The sequence below is a fragment of the Protopterus annectens genome, chromosome 7.part1 (genome assembly GCF_019279795.1).
Source record: "Protopterus annectens isolate FY-2018-M chromosome 7.part1, PAN1.0, whole genome shotgun sequence".
NCBI lineage: Eukaryota > Metazoa > Chordata > Ceratodontiformes > Protopteridae > Protopterus > Protopterus annectens.
The window spans coordinates 537,025,337-537,040,404 of record NC_056740.1 but is presented as its reverse complement, the minus strand read 5'-3'; the positions used below and the strand labels follow the sequence as shown (position 1 = coordinate 537,040,404).

Below are 15,068 nucleotides of genomic sequence, written 5' to 3'. Positions count from 1 at the left end.
AGGGTGTGAAAGTGGAACCTGTAGCCTCTGTCTATAATGTCCAGAATCCATTTGTCTTTTGTTGCAATATGCCAGTTTTTTTGAAAATAATGCCAGTTTTCTGCCCAAAGGTGCTGCCATTAAAGCTCTGCTTGGCAGGCATAGGGGGAAGTCATTGTGTCTGTTTTCTAAATGACTGATCTATCTTCTCCACCTCTTGGGGTTGGTGCTTGCCACTGTCTTGCTCTGTGAGATCCTTGAGGTTGTCCTCTACCCCTTGGGCATCTGTATCTGCCCCTTTGAGGTCTGTCCGTGGCTGGAAAGGACCAATTTTTTGAAGGCCAGTTTCTGCTGAAGCATGGAGGTTGTACCTGCAGGAAATCTTTCACTGTTTGCATAGATTTCGCTTTTTCCTCCATTTTCTTTAGTACCTTCCTCAGCTTTAACACCAAACAATACATCTTTTTGAAGTGGTGCATCTAATAACTTTGCTTTGACATGATCTGGTAAGGTTTGCTCTTTGAGCCAAGCATGTCTACGTATAACAGACCCCGTGACAGCAGCTCTACATGAGGCCTCTAAAGCATCAAAACCACACTGCAAGGTATGTTTACCCACTTGCTCTGCACCATGCAACAAATCCTGCAACTCTTTCAAATCTGGTTGCTCTGTTTGTGTCATTTTGCTTTTTAACTGGGATAACAAAAACTGTTGGTACTTTAACATATGGAATTGACAGTTTAATGCCCTCATGGTTAAAGTGGCAGATGTATACACCTTTTTCCCCCACCTTTCTAATGCTCTGGAATCTCTCTCTGAAGGTAAAGGGTTTTTAGCAGTAGATTCCTTTATTCCCTTGGGACCCTGTGAAATAGTTTCTAGGTCAGCAGTATGGCTTTTATAAAGGAACTGGTGAGAATCAGGGACCCGGTAATACCAGTCTGGTTTAGCAGGGGCTGGAGGTAAAGAATCTGGATTAAGGCTGGCTTCTGCGTACACATCCTCCAAAATATCTAAAACAGGAGGGATAGCCAGGGGCCTATGTTGGGTGAGCAGTAGAAATTCCCTGAGCCTTTTCTTGGAATCTGAGTAATCTTGGCCTTCCCAGTGAAAGTGTTCCCTCAATGTATACAGGGTTTCCCCAAAAGAGTAGTCCTCAGGGGGGGAGACCGAGGGAATAGACTCCTCAGCATCAGAGTCTTCGAAAGGGGAATAGGCATAATCCTGGTCCTCAGAATGTTCTGAGGTAATAGAAGCCTGGTCTGAGGAAGGGTAATCTTCCTCCAATCTTGGTCTTTTGTCAGAGGGGGGTTGGGAACCCCTGATGAGAGTTATCAAATCCTCAGCCAATTTAAGCATCTGCTTTTTAGGCATGGGGCCTTGAGAGGAGGTCTGAGGACCCTGTTTTTTAGTTTTCATGGCTGCTTTAGATTTAGTGAAGGATTTAATAGAGAAGGTGAAAGAACTGAAGACGCCTTCAGGAATGGCAGGCCTGACTAAATTTTGAGTTTCCCGGCCAAGAGTGGCGTTGGTATCTGCAGTTGGAATGGAGACCGAGGAGCCTGCGACCTCGGGTACTGAAGTCACCGGTAAAATAGTTTCATCGGTATTCAGGGGCTGCGTAGGCGCCTCGCTGAGAACCGGAGAACCGGTAGTCAGCCTAAGCGTGGTCTTAGTACTCGGTGCGGACCTCGGATGTCGGTCCTTATCTTTGCGTATTTTGCTTAAAACTGGTATCGGAGAATCCGACGACACGATATAATTAAATTTTTTGCCAAAAAAATGAAGGGCGAACTCCGCCCGGCGCTTAATAGTGCGCTTGTTGAACCTAGCACAAAAACGGCAGGCCAAGACGTCGTGGTCTGGGCCTAAGCAAGGTATACAGAAAGAGTGGAAATCCTTATGCGGTATTTGCTTCTGACACGAAATGCAATTATTAACTTTGTCTGACATCGGTCTGAGGCAAGAAAAGTTTCCCCAACGGGGTACTTAGCTTTAAAGAAGACTTCGGATGAAATATTTTTGTAAATCTCAGGAGCTGGCCGATCGGCACTTGCGAACTGCTTCTGCTTCGGGCACCGTGACAAGAAAGACTGAAGAAAATGGCGTCGGCTGCCTCTTTTATACCCCTGCCGCACTGACGTCAGGGAAGAAGTGACGACAACCGACGCCGGACCTAGACTTTGGAGTTCGTCCGATCGAGGACCCACCTGACGGCAGGATAACCCATCTGTAATGACTGCAGCTGTATGCACGATGAACATTGTGGAGAACGAAGCCTGGAGGGGGAAGACCCGGAGACCTTAAGAGGGGAGGCGAGCTGCTTAGACGGCGGGGCCGAGGGAGCTGAATCAGCCTGCCTCTTGTGGCTACGATGCTTGCCCCTATCACGCTCCTTGTCTTTTCTATCCTTTTTCCTGGAGTCCCTTTCCTCCTGAGCCGAAGAGGGAGTCTGAATCCCGGCCAGGGGAGCGGGAACTATCGGTGGAGCAGCCGCGGCTGGCGCCACAGAGGGGGAGGAGGACGAAGCCGAATCCGGGGGCAAAAGGCCCGCAAGGACTAGCTTAGTCCGCCTATCCCTCAAAGCCCTGGGGTTGAAGGCTGCACAGATAGTGCAGCCTGAAGAAAGATGGTCCACGCCCAGGCAAATAACACACCAAGTGTGGCCATCCGCTGGGGACAGCTTATGGCCACACTTAGAAAAAATTGCTTTTGGGCCTTCAGAGATTTTGAAGAAAATAGGCCCACACGCACACACCTTCACACACAGACAGAAGGGGGGAGGGAAAATAAAATCTACACTAAACTAACTATAAAACTACCCAAATAGACTAAGGGAGAAAGGGTTATCGCACACACCAAGATTACAAAGATTTAAACGGGAAAAAAGTTTAAATTTCTACTAAACTCACAACCCACCGCTAGGAGCTCTTTCTCAGATGCTTCAAGAAGCCGCGGCAAACGAGATCTGAGGGCTAGAGGGAGGTAGCAGGGCATTATGGGTAGGAGAGGAGCTTGGAGCTTGGATCTTTTGCTAGGAAAGCTGCCGGCTCAGATTCGAATCGGATCCGATACCCACAGGTTGCTGATCAAATGAAGTTAACTACTTCAGATGAATCTGTTAATATGTTACTTTGCCACCTTTTATATTGAAATCCTTAGTAACTGTCTCTAGAATTTGTAAAATGGAGCTGATCTCCCCAGGCCTCTACTGAAAATGGACATGTAGCCAGTTGGACTAGCCCGGTCAACAAATGTAATATAAATAAGTAAAATAAATACATAAAAGTTTACCAAGATTGCTTTTCTTTAAGACACCTGCAAAGAACAATGGGACAACTTCTTTCGGCTGCTCCCGTTAGGGGTCGCCACAGCAAATCATCTGTTTCCATTTCTTCCTGTCCAATGCATCTTGCTCTGCCACACCAACCATCTGCATGTCCTCTCTCACATCCTTAACCTTATCTTAGGCCTTCCTCTTTTCCTGTTACCCGGCAGCTTCATCCTTAGCATCTTTTTACCAATATACTCTGCATCCCTCCTCAGCACATGTCCAAACTAACGTAATCTTGCCTCTCTGACTTTGACTCCAAACCTTCCAACCTGGGCTGACCCTCTAATATACTTATTCCTAATCCTGTCCACCCTCACCACACCCAGTGCAAATCTTAACATCTTTAACTCTGCCACATCCAGCTCTGACTCCTGCCTTTTTGTCAATACCACTGTCTCCAACCCATTTAACATAGCTGATCTCACTACCCTCTTGTAGACCTTCTCTTACACTCTTACTGGTACTCCTCTGTCACAAATCACTCCTGACACTCTTCTCCACCCACTCCATCCTGCCTGTACTCTCCTCTTCACCTCTCTTCCACACTCACCATTATTCTGAACTGCTGATCCCAAGTATTTAAACTCATCCACCTTCGCTACCTCTACTCCTTGCATCCTCACCATTCCTCTATCCTCCCTCTCATTCACACACACATATTCTGTCTTAGCCCTGGCTGACCTTCATTCCTCTTCTCTCTAAAGCACATCTCCACCTCTCCAGGGTTACCTCCACCTGTTCCCTACTCTCACTACAGATCACAATGTCATCTGAAAACATCATAGTCCACGGGGACTCCTATCTGATCTCGTCTGTCAACCTGTCCATCACCACTGCAAATAAGAAAGGGCTCAGAGCTGATCCTTGATGTAATCCCACCTCCACCTTAATGGGACAATTCTCCAAAATAAAAATCTCAAGGTGGAATGTCTCAACTGAAGCCCACCCCTGAAGAATTAAAGACCGCTAAAGCTGACCAATGCCTACGCTGACCTATGAACACTAGATGAGTGAAAAGGTAAAGTTTAATTGTTGAAATACTGAGAGAGGACTTGGCTGTGTAAAAAGGAACAACCCCCATGGGAGCTGCTTTTAAGAAAGGTGCTATTGTTTCATTAGTTGCGCAACTACCTATACCTCAAGTGACGGACTTACCTACTATTATAAGGCTATTGTGGAGATAACACTATACTTGCTAAAGGTCAGTTCCTCAAAAGCAATGCACTTGAATCAAAAAACCTTAAAAGGGAACTCTCAAAAGAAGGTGCAGCTAAGTGAGCCATGCACTATCCTGCACAAACTGTGAAGGAGATGCACTGTATACATTAGGACACTTCTGCTGATACTAACCCCAAAGTCTTAAAAATTACTGTCTAACCAATGTTACATGGACCCTACTGCCTTAAAGTTAAGAATCACCAATGCCACATAACCAACTATAAAAAACAGCACAAAATAAGAATTTTATTTGGTTATAATAAGATTAAGGTACACTTACTGCATCATTCTTGCTGCTAGCTGAAGGCCCAGTTTCCGTCCACTATGTGTCTCTAGAAGTCAATAATTTCAACTGCTGTGTTATCTGCTTCCTTTCACAGAAAGGCTAAAAAGACAACAATGCGGTTAGTGTCCACACAAACTCCCTGAATCACTACTCATCTTTTAATGAACATCAATTTGAATTTAAAAAATCTTTAAATACCACAAATACATATATTTTAATACTTCTGGTCCTCTTCCTCATGAACACTTCAAATCAGAGTGAATACTTATTTGTTTAAATGCTATTTTTGGCTCCCTACAACTAACCATCAGCTGCTTCCAGTTTCTGCTCTCATCCACCAGGTCTACTGGACCCAGCCCAGCTTCTGCCAGGTTATACACAACTCATACCCAAGGCCAGTGAGGATATCAGGGACCCTGAGGTAGCATCACACTTCTGCCGGGGGGGGGGGGGGTGAAATATTTCCCTCGTCCTTATGTGAGTTTAGTACCACCCTGTGGGTGAGACATGCAATGAGCATCAGTAACCTTCTTCCCCACTTATGCAAGGATCTAATGCCAATAGATCTCTCAACCACAAGGTGCTTTTGAGGGTGGATGGTTCCCCTGGTCTCTACCATAGGTTCATAGGTGTGTACTAGGCTAATGGCCCTGGAGCCTTTACAAGCCTAGCACATAGGATTACCCTGGCATCGTGCCACCCGACCTTAGTTCCCAGTGCCTCTGTCAGGTAAAGCCACTGGAGTGATCCCTGTGGTGAATTTTCTATTTCCCATCCACTCATCAAGATTTCTCTTGAAGAAGGCCAGTGAGGCGCTCCGCTTATGGGAAGTCTATTCCATAGCATGGGAATTCTCTGTGTTATGAACCTGTCCTTCCAGCATATTCTGTTGATTGTGGTAATGAGGTTGAGGTCTCTGGAGCATGTGGTGCGGAGGGATTGGGATTTCTTTAGATGCAGCATTTCTAACAGAGCTGGGTCAGACATGGCTTTGTAAGTAAAGCAAACATCTCCTCTAAGTAGGCGATAGGAGACAGAGAATAGTTGGAGTTTTTTGACTTTGTCCATACAGGACAAATGTTTTAAGTCCTAGGATTCTCTTTGTGAGGTACATTTCCAGCCTCTCCAGTTGTTGCAGGTGTTTAGGGAGGTACATGCCAAATGGGGCAATGAATGGCCTAATGAGGAAACCGTAGAGGGAAACAATGACCTCTTTCTTCCTGGATGCAAAACGCTTAGTAATGAGATGTGCCACATAGAACTTTCTGACCACAGTGAAAATATGGTGGTCAAAAGAGAAGTTGCTGTCAACCTGTATTCCCAGATCTCTTATAACGCCTTCTGTGTTCAGTGGACTACCATCGATGTGGTAATTCATGGGAACCGGGTTTTTCCCAAAATTGGATGATGATACATTTTTTTGGCAATGAGCTTAAGGCCACTGTTCTGACACCAGCTGTTGGTCTCAGTGAGGCCTTTCTGTAGGATATCAACATCACTTAATGAGTTAATAAAAGCTCCCAACTTGCAATTGTCTGCGAACTTGGTCAGCCAGAGTCCCTTCGTGTTGGCCTGGACTTCAGAGAAGTAGATACCAAACAGGAGAGGACCCAGGACAGAACCTGACTTGGAGTCAGCTACTTTTACACTGTGGGTTCCTACCTGTGAAACAGCTTGCAACCCACCTAGTGCTATACAACAAAAACAAAAATATTCACTGAGCTCACCACCAAAGTGAGTACATGTGGAAACCAAGTAAATGTAGAAAGGAAACCTGCTGCTGCCACCCAAGCTGAAGTAAAATGGTTGAAATTGTTAAAATCAGTTCCTTTAATAACAAAGTAAAACGTAATCCTGCTGCTGTCTGGATCAGCGCTTTCGGTTGTTGAACCTTTGATAAATACTTCAGCTTGGGTGGCAGCAGCAGGTTTGCTTTCTACACCTAGTGATATAGGAGTTGATGCCTAACTTACTGAGATTTTCTATGATGCCTTAGTGGGGAATGGTATCAAAAGCCTTGGCCAGATCAAGGTAGGCTGTATGAACCACCTTGCCTTCATCAACAGCTCTGGTGACTGACTCAAGGAAGTTGACCAAGCATGATCTACCCTTCTCACAAACCATACAGTGGGGATCCAGAGTTTCCTATATCCTTGTTTATTAGATCCATGATGATGGGTTCCATAGCTTTGCATATCAGACTCGTCAGGCTAATGGGGCAATAGTTCTCAGGGTCTGTAGTCGCTCCTCCTTTGTGGAGAGTGATGACTGTAGCAGTGCGCCATTCGGTAGGGACAAAGCCTGAGGTGAGGCTGTGACTGAACAGAGCACAACAGCACAGCCAGGGATATTGTCAGGTTCCATAGAAGCTGTACTCTTGGCCTTGGACAGTGCTGTTTTAACCTGTGCAACATTAATACTGGGTGCCTGGCAATCTACTGGTATTGTGACTGGTCCTTTGGGGGGGGGGGATGGGTAAAGTTGGCAGTGAATCCGTCGGCCAGTATATTGGCAATATCTGTTGGCTCGGTATAGGAGTACCACTAGGCAGTAGCTCAGAGCAAATCTGGGTATTGCCGTGGAGATTCTTTACATAACTATAGAAGGCCTTGTGGTTGTGTTTACTATCTGCTGCAATTCTGTTTTCATAGCTAGCTTTACCAGGGAAATCTAACGACAAAATTGTGCCTTCAGCACATGATCCTCCCTCCAGCCATAGTCAGGACTTCGTCCCTCTACCTCACAGCACTGGTTAAACAAGTTAATGACAGGTACTAGACAGCTCTTCAAAATCAGACTATTTTACAAGAAGAAAAGTACATTTGTGCAAGTAAACTTACCTTAACAGTAGCTGTTCAATGATCACAACTGCAGTAGCCTTAGATAAGCTTAAGGGCACCGTCAATCAGCAGGTCATGGAGAGCTGAAGAAAAACAGCCATTTAGTTTTCATGCTAACTAACAGAGGGAGGCTAAAGCCCTGAAAGAGGTCTATGCTAGGAAAACAAAGGTCCCCACCCTGGCAAACAGCAACATACAAAAATAGGGAGGATGGAGGGAGGGAACATCTACTGTTATGTTAAGTTTACTTACACAACTATACTATAGTCATAATTCAATCACTGCTGCAGTTACCTATATTATATAGGTAGATTACCACAGCTTTATACTGACAGGAAGGATAAAGGGTGACCACCCAGAAGCCCCTGGAAAAAAGCTCCCAGCAAAACCTGCTCAAGCCCTGTCAAGACCTGAAGAAGGAATCTAGTTTGTAATGCTTTGTAAACCTGCGTACAAATGACCAACTTGCTGCCTCTAAAATACTTCTAGAATCCACCCCTTTCCCATAAAGCCACAAAAAACACCAATGCTCTGGTGGAATGAACCATGAATCTGCCTAGAATCACTTTCTTGTGATGGGTATAACAAAAGCCAATAGTATGACACAACCATTTGGAGACATTCTACTTTGACACAGGTCATCCTTTCTTCTTACTTTCAGATCACATGAATAAAGTACAGTTGTGTACACTTAACATAAATGTAGATGTTCGAGTGCATTCACTGCTGCAGTTATCACATTTGGGTTATCTTCCGGCAGGCAGCACTCAGCCGGAATGAATACCAGAGTCTTGGATTCCTGCGTCGGATGCTGTCTCTTCTTCCATGATGTCAGGTCATCAGGGGTATAAAACATGCAGCCGATGCCATTACATCAGATTTTCTTGCCCCGGATATCAGGTGCCCCCACAATGGGAAGAAATTATATGTTACGGTACACCTCCATCAAAAAGCAAACACACCAGAAAAATTAAATATACCAAACAAGAAGGAAAGGCACAGCCAAGAGAAGTCAGGGGGCTGGAGGGAGGGTAACTAGGACTGCAACAGTGAATACACTCGAACATCTACATTTATGGTAAGTGTACACAACTGTACTATATTCTTCGTGTTTCACTGTTGCAGTCATCACATTTGGGTTGATTCCCAAAGCTAAGGAAGGGAGGAGGAAGTTAGAGAGCATTAGGGCCAACTATTAAACCCTGCAAGACTGCAGTGGCAAAACCAGCTCTGGATTTAGAAAAAAAAGGCATGTGGTAATGCTTGGTGAAGGTATGTACAGAGCTCCAGGGTAGCAGCTTCTAGGATGTCCCTGGCAGGGACTCCTCTGAGAAAGGCTGCAGAGGTAGATGCAGCCTTGGTGGAATGTGATCTTATCCCCTGTGGGGTAGGTTTGCCATGGTGCTTGTAGCAGAAATGAATGCAATGGGCTATCCATTTGGAAATGGTTTGCTATAAATGGCCTTCCTCTCTGCCCCTGCAGCAAAGCCAACTAGCAGCTGTTCAGATTTTCTGAGAGGCTTAGCCCTGTCCAAATAAAATCTAAGTTATCTGTGCATGTCCAGAGAGTGCAGTATTCGTTCTGCTTTGTTTTGTGGATTACGGAAGAAAGTAGGCAAGTGAATGGACTGATTTAGGGCCACACGACACCACCTTAGGCATAAAGGAAGGATTGGTCCTGAGGGAAACCCTGTCTGAATGGAAGATAATGAAGGGTTCCACTGCCATGAGGGCCTGTAATTCAGACACTCTTCTTGCTGAAGTGATGCCTAGAAGGAATGCTGTTTTCCAAGAAAGGAATTTCAACTCTGCTGTTACAGCTGGCTCAAAGGGAGGGAGAGTGAGCTTTTCTAATACAACGTTAAGGTCCCAGGCTGGAGTAGGGGCTCTCCTGGGGAGGGTCTTACATTTTTGGCCCCTCTAAGGAACTGTTTTAGAGGAGGGTGAGAGAAGATGGGTGGCTCAGTATTATAATGAGCTGAAATGGCAGAGGCATGAATTTTAATTGACGAGAAGGATAGGCCCTTGTGGAGCATTTCTGTTAAGTACTGAAGAATATGAGGTAAGCTGGGCACCGTTGTGCCAATCCCCCCGAGTCTGGCTCCAGGAACAGTATCTTTTCCACTTTCCAGCATAGGATTTTCTAGTACTAGGCCTCCTTGCCTCCAGAATGACATCTAACACCTGCTTACTGAGGGATGCTATTGGACAGCTCAAGGAATTAGCCAGACTGCAAGATTCATGGTTTGAAGTCGAGGGTGTAGAATATGGCCCGCCTGCTGGGACAGCAGGGAAGGGATCTGAGGCAGGTGCCATGGTTCCAGCAGTGTCGTACTGCGCAAGAGGGGGTAACAATGCTGGCGTTGCCAGTCTGGTGCAATGAGTATTGTCCTTGGCTTGTCCTGTTTGAGCTTTAGCAAAACCTTTGAGAGGAGAGGCAGTGGGGGAAAGGCATAAACCGAAAGGCTTTCCCAGGTAAAGGACAGGGCATCCACTTTCCAAGCTTGACTGTGGGGAGTCCTTGTCCAGAATTTGTCCAATTGGTAGTTCTGAGGGGAGGCAAACAGGTCTACCTCTGGAGTCCCCATTTGTTCCACAAGAGGATGAATAGTTTTGAATCCACTTTCCATTCGTGTGGGTCTATGAGATTTCTGCTTAAGTCGTCTGCCAGTGAAATTAGCTTCCCTGGCAGGAACTGAGCTTGTAGGTGCACTTGGTAGCTTAAGGCTGTGTTCCACAATGCCATAGCTAGTCTGCAGAGAGGGTACAAATGGGTTCCCCCCCGCTTATTTATGTACCACATAAAGTACAGTTTTGTACCTACCATAAATGTAGATGTTCGAGTGCTAATACAGCTGCAGTCATAACAGATGGGTTCTCCTGCCGTCAGGCGGGTCCTCGGTCGGCCGAATTCCAAAGTCTAGGTCCGGCGTCGGTTGTCGTCGCTTCTTCCCTGACGTCAGTGCGACAGGGGTATAAAAGAACCAGCCGACGCCATGTTCTTCAGTTTTTCTTGCCCCAGATGTCAGGTGCCCCCAGAAGGAAAGCAATACATAAAATTATGAAGTAATGCAATGCAATATAATGAAAAAACAGTAGTTGCAAGCAAATACACCATAAAAGAATACCCCTAGAGGGGAAGGAGGGAGGGAAACCTGGACTGCAGCTGTATTAGCACTCTAACATCTACATTTATGGTTATGGTAGGTACAAAGCTGTACTATGTTCATCGTGCATACAGCTGCAGTCATAACAGATGGGTAGAATCCCAAAGCTAAGAAAAGGGTGGTAGGCACTAGGTGGAACTAGGAGGAGCCAAAATGCCCTGCAAGACTGCAGTGGCAAAGCCTGCTCTAGATTTGGAGTATAATGGTAGGTTGTAGTGTTTGGAGAAGGTATGCACAGAACTCCAAGTGGCTGCTTCCAAGATATCCTTGGTAGGAACTCCTCTGAGGAAGGCTGCAGAGGTGGCTGTGGCCCTGGTGGAATGAGTTCTAATGCCTGTAGGAACAGTTTTGCCATGAAAGGAATAGCAAAAGCGTATGCAGTGGGCTATCCATTTTGAGATTGTCTGCTTGGAAATTGGCTTTCCTGGAGCTCCTACCGCATAGGCCACAAAGAGCTGTTCTGATTTTCTGAAAGGCTTTGTTCTGTCCAAATAATAACGCAGTTGCCTGTGGATGTCCAAGGAATGTAGTAATCTCTCCCCTTTGTTTTGAGGATTGGGATAAAAAGTAGGTAAAGGTATGGCCTGATTTAAAGCTACCCTGGATACCACTTTAGGCATAAAAAAAAGGTTGGTTCGTAATGAAACTCTGTCCTGATGGAAGATGATAAAAGGCTGGACAGCCATGAGGGCCTGTAGTTCTGAAACTCTACGAGCTGAGGTGATAGCCAGAAGGAAAGCTGTTTTCCAGGACAAATATTGCAGATCTGATGAGGCAGCTGGCTCAAAAGGAGGCAAAGTCAGTTTTTCCAGAATGAAATTTAGATCCCAAGCAGGTATTGGTTGTTTCCTTGGAGGTCTTAAATTCTTAGCCCCTCTGAGGAAGTGTCTTAAAAGAGGGTGAGAGAATAAAGGAGGATCAGTGTTGTATTCTGCAGAAATGGCTGAGGCATGGATTTTGATGGAGGAGAACGAAAGTCCACTGCTTAGTAGTTCAGCCAAATATTGTAGTATTTGAGGTAAATTCAGTTTTCCAGGGTTCTGGCCCTTTTCTCATTCCAGACAAAAACGTTTCCATTTTGCGGAGTAAGCTTTTCTAGTTGATTGCCTTCTGGCCTCCAAAATGACATCCTGCACCTCCTTGGAGAGCAGGACCTGCTGCGATGCTAAGGAATCTTCCATGCGGCTAGATTGAGTGTTTTCAGCTGACTGTGAAGAGTTTTGAAGCTGTGCTGAGTCAGAAGAGGAGGCATTAGAGGCAGGGTCCATGGAGGGGAATGAGTCAGGCTCCTCAGGAGTGGGTACCAGTGTTGCCTTGGCCAGTCCGGAGCAATGAGGATCATCTTTGGTCTGTCTACTCTGGTCTTCAATAGGACTTTGGGCAGCAGAGGAAGAGGCGGGAAGGCATAAACTGTCATTGATGTCCAGCTGAAAGAGAGAGCGTCCACTCTCCAGGCCTTTGGGTGGAAGGTCCTCGAGCAGAATTTTGTCAATTGATGATTTTTGTGGGAGGCAAAGAGATCTATGTCTGGCCTTCCCCATTCTTGGATTATTTCTGTAAAACTTTTGGATGCAACATCCATTCGTGTGGATCTGTCATATTCCTGCTTAGGTTGTCTGCCAGCGTGTTTTCCTTGCCTGGCAAGTACTGTGCTTGTAGTTCCATTTGTAAGTCCATGGCCATGTTCCAAAGTGATATGGCCAGTCTGCATAGGGGATAGGAATGTGCTCCTCCCTGCTTGTTTATGTACCACATAACTGTGGTGTTGTCCGTTCTTATCAATAGTTGACCTGGTTGTAGAAGGTCCTTGAAAGCTATAATAGCATTTATTACTGCTAGCATTTCTTTTTGATTGATGTGAAGGTGCTTTTCTTTTTGGGACCATTTGCCCTGAATGCACCGGTCTGTCATGTGTGCCCCCCAGGCGTAGTCCGAGGCGTCTGTTGTGATGACTTGATTTGCTTGAGGCTTGCTGAATGGAAGACCTGTGTTTGCTTGACATGCTTGAGCCCACCACAGAAATTCCTTTTGCAGACATGGAAGTAGTGGTATTGTTTCCAAACTGTGGCTGTGTTGAGACCATATGTTTTTTTAGGTACCATTGTAGTTTTCTCATATGCAGCTTTGTACATGGGATTAGTAAGATGCAAGATGCCATGAATCCCAGAGCCTGCAGGATTTTCCTTGCAGTCAGCCTGGTGCAATTTGCCAGTGTTTTGAAGTATTGAATTAATTGTCCCTGCTTCTCTGGCGTGAGGTAGGCCATCTGGGTGTTTGTGTCCAAATTGGCACCCAGGAAAATTATATTTCGAGAGGGTATTAGCCTTGATTTCTCTTTGTTGACTGTGTATCCCAGAGAGTTTAATAACATTATTACATAAGCCAGATGTTTCAGAAGAATGTGCTTGCTGTCCGCTTGGATCAGGCAGTCGTCCAAATAAGGGTATATTTGTATCCCTTGAAGTCTGCAGTAGGCAATTACTGATGCCAGGCATTTCGTGAATACTCTGGGCGCAGTAGATAAGTCAAAGGGCAATGCAGAGAATTGATAATGGGTTGAACCTGCAAGAAATCTGAGGTATCTTCTGCAATTTTGTCTGATTGGGACATGCAGGTATGCCTCCTTGAGGTCCAATGTTACCAGCCAAGACTCCTTGCCCAGCATGGGAAGAAGTTGCTGTAGAGAGAGCATCTTGAATTTTGGTACGAGTAGGAATGTGTTTAGGATGGAAAGATCCAAAATAGGTCTCCAATCTTTTCCCTTCCTTGGCACCAGAAATAGCCTGGAATAAAAACCTTGACCTTGTTTGTGTGTAGGCACCTCTTGAATAGTTTTCATGTTTATAAGATCTGAAATTTGCTTTTGTGCCTCTGCCCTTTGATTGTGTGGCAGTTTTGGCATGCCTCTCATTTTTGGAAGGGTATGAAAGTGGAATTTGTAGCCTCTGTTTATAATGTCCAGGATCCATTTGTCCTTTGTGACAACATGCCAATTTTTTGAGAATAGTGCCAGCTTTCCTCCTAAGGGGGCTGCCATTTGAGACCTGGTTGGCCTGCAAAGGGGAAAGTCATTGGGTTTGCTTTCTGAAAGATTGTGAGTTGTCCTCACCACCTCTTTGTGTAGGAGCTTGCCATTGTCTGCCTCTGTACGATCCTTGTGGTTGTCCTCTGCCCCTCGGGACCCTGTATCTGCCTCTTTGGGGTCTGTCCGTGGCACGAAACGACCAGGTTCTGGAAGGCCAATTTCTACTAAAACGTGGTGGTTGAACCTGCAGAAATTCTTTCACAGTTTGCATTGATTTAGCTTTTTCCTCCATTTTTCGTAATACTTCCTCAGCATTTGCCCCAAATAGTACATCCTTTTGAAGAGGGGCGTCTAGTAATTTAGCTTTGACATGATCAGGCAAGGTTTGTTCCTTGAGCCAAGCATGCCTGCGTATGACTGAGCCTGTAACAGCAGCTCTACATGAGGCCTCTAGAGCATCAAAACCACATTGTAAGGTATGTTTACCCACTTGTTCTGCACTATGCATTAAATCCTGCAACTCCTTCAAGTCTGGTTGCTCAGGTTGTGACATTTTACTTTTCAATTGAGATAACAGAAACTGTTGGTATTTTAGCATATGAAACTGACAGTTTAAGGCCCTCATGGTTAAGGTAGCCGAGGTATATACCTTTTTTCCCCACCATTCTAAGGATCTGGAATCTCTCTCGGAAGGCAATGGATTTTTGGCAATGGAAGCCTTAACTCCCTTGGGTCCCTGTGAGATTGTTTTTAGGTCAGCAGCATGGCTTTTGTAAAGAAATTGGTGTGAGTCAGGAACCCTGTAGTACCTGTCAGGCTTAACTGGAGCTGGAGGTAGAGAGTCCGGGTTAAGGCAGGCCTCCGAGTAAACATCATCTACGATGTCCAAGACAGGAGGTATAGCCAGAGGCCTGTACTGGGGTAACAAAAGAAATTCCCTGAGCCTTTTCTTGGAATCTGAATAATCCTGGCCTTCCCAGTGGAAGTGTTCCCTTAAGGTATGCAAAGTTTCCCCAAATGAGAAATCCTCAGGGGGGGGATACAGAAGGAATAGACTCCTCTGCATCAGAGTCTTCAAAAGGGGAGTAAGCCTGTTCCTGATCATCAGAGTGTTCTGAAATAATGGATCCCTGATCAGAGGAGGGGGAATCTTCCTCCACTCTGGGCCTTTTGTCCGGAGGTGGCCGAGAACCTCTGATTAGAGTAATTAAATCCTCAG

At 45.5% G+C, this 15,068-nt stretch overlaps 1 protein-coding gene across 5 annotated transcripts in view; it reads right to left on the bottom strand.

The window, feature by feature from the left end:
- The window catches only part of ZNF280D (zinc finger protein 280D), a 3,097,091-nt gene that overhangs the window by 2,642,142 nt on the left and 439,881 nt on the right, over window positions 1–15,068 (bottom strand). For all 5 annotated transcript variants that reach the window (XM_044078966.1, XM_044078968.1, XM_044078970.1 and 2 more), the window contains exon 3: window positions 4,812–4,916. In XM_044078966.1, the coding sequence (XP_043934901.1) occupies window positions 4,812–4,819 (8 nt within the window). In that variant the 5' untranslated portion in view covers window positions 4,820–4,916. The remainder of the gene's footprint in view (window positions 1–4,811; window positions 4,917–15,068) is intronic.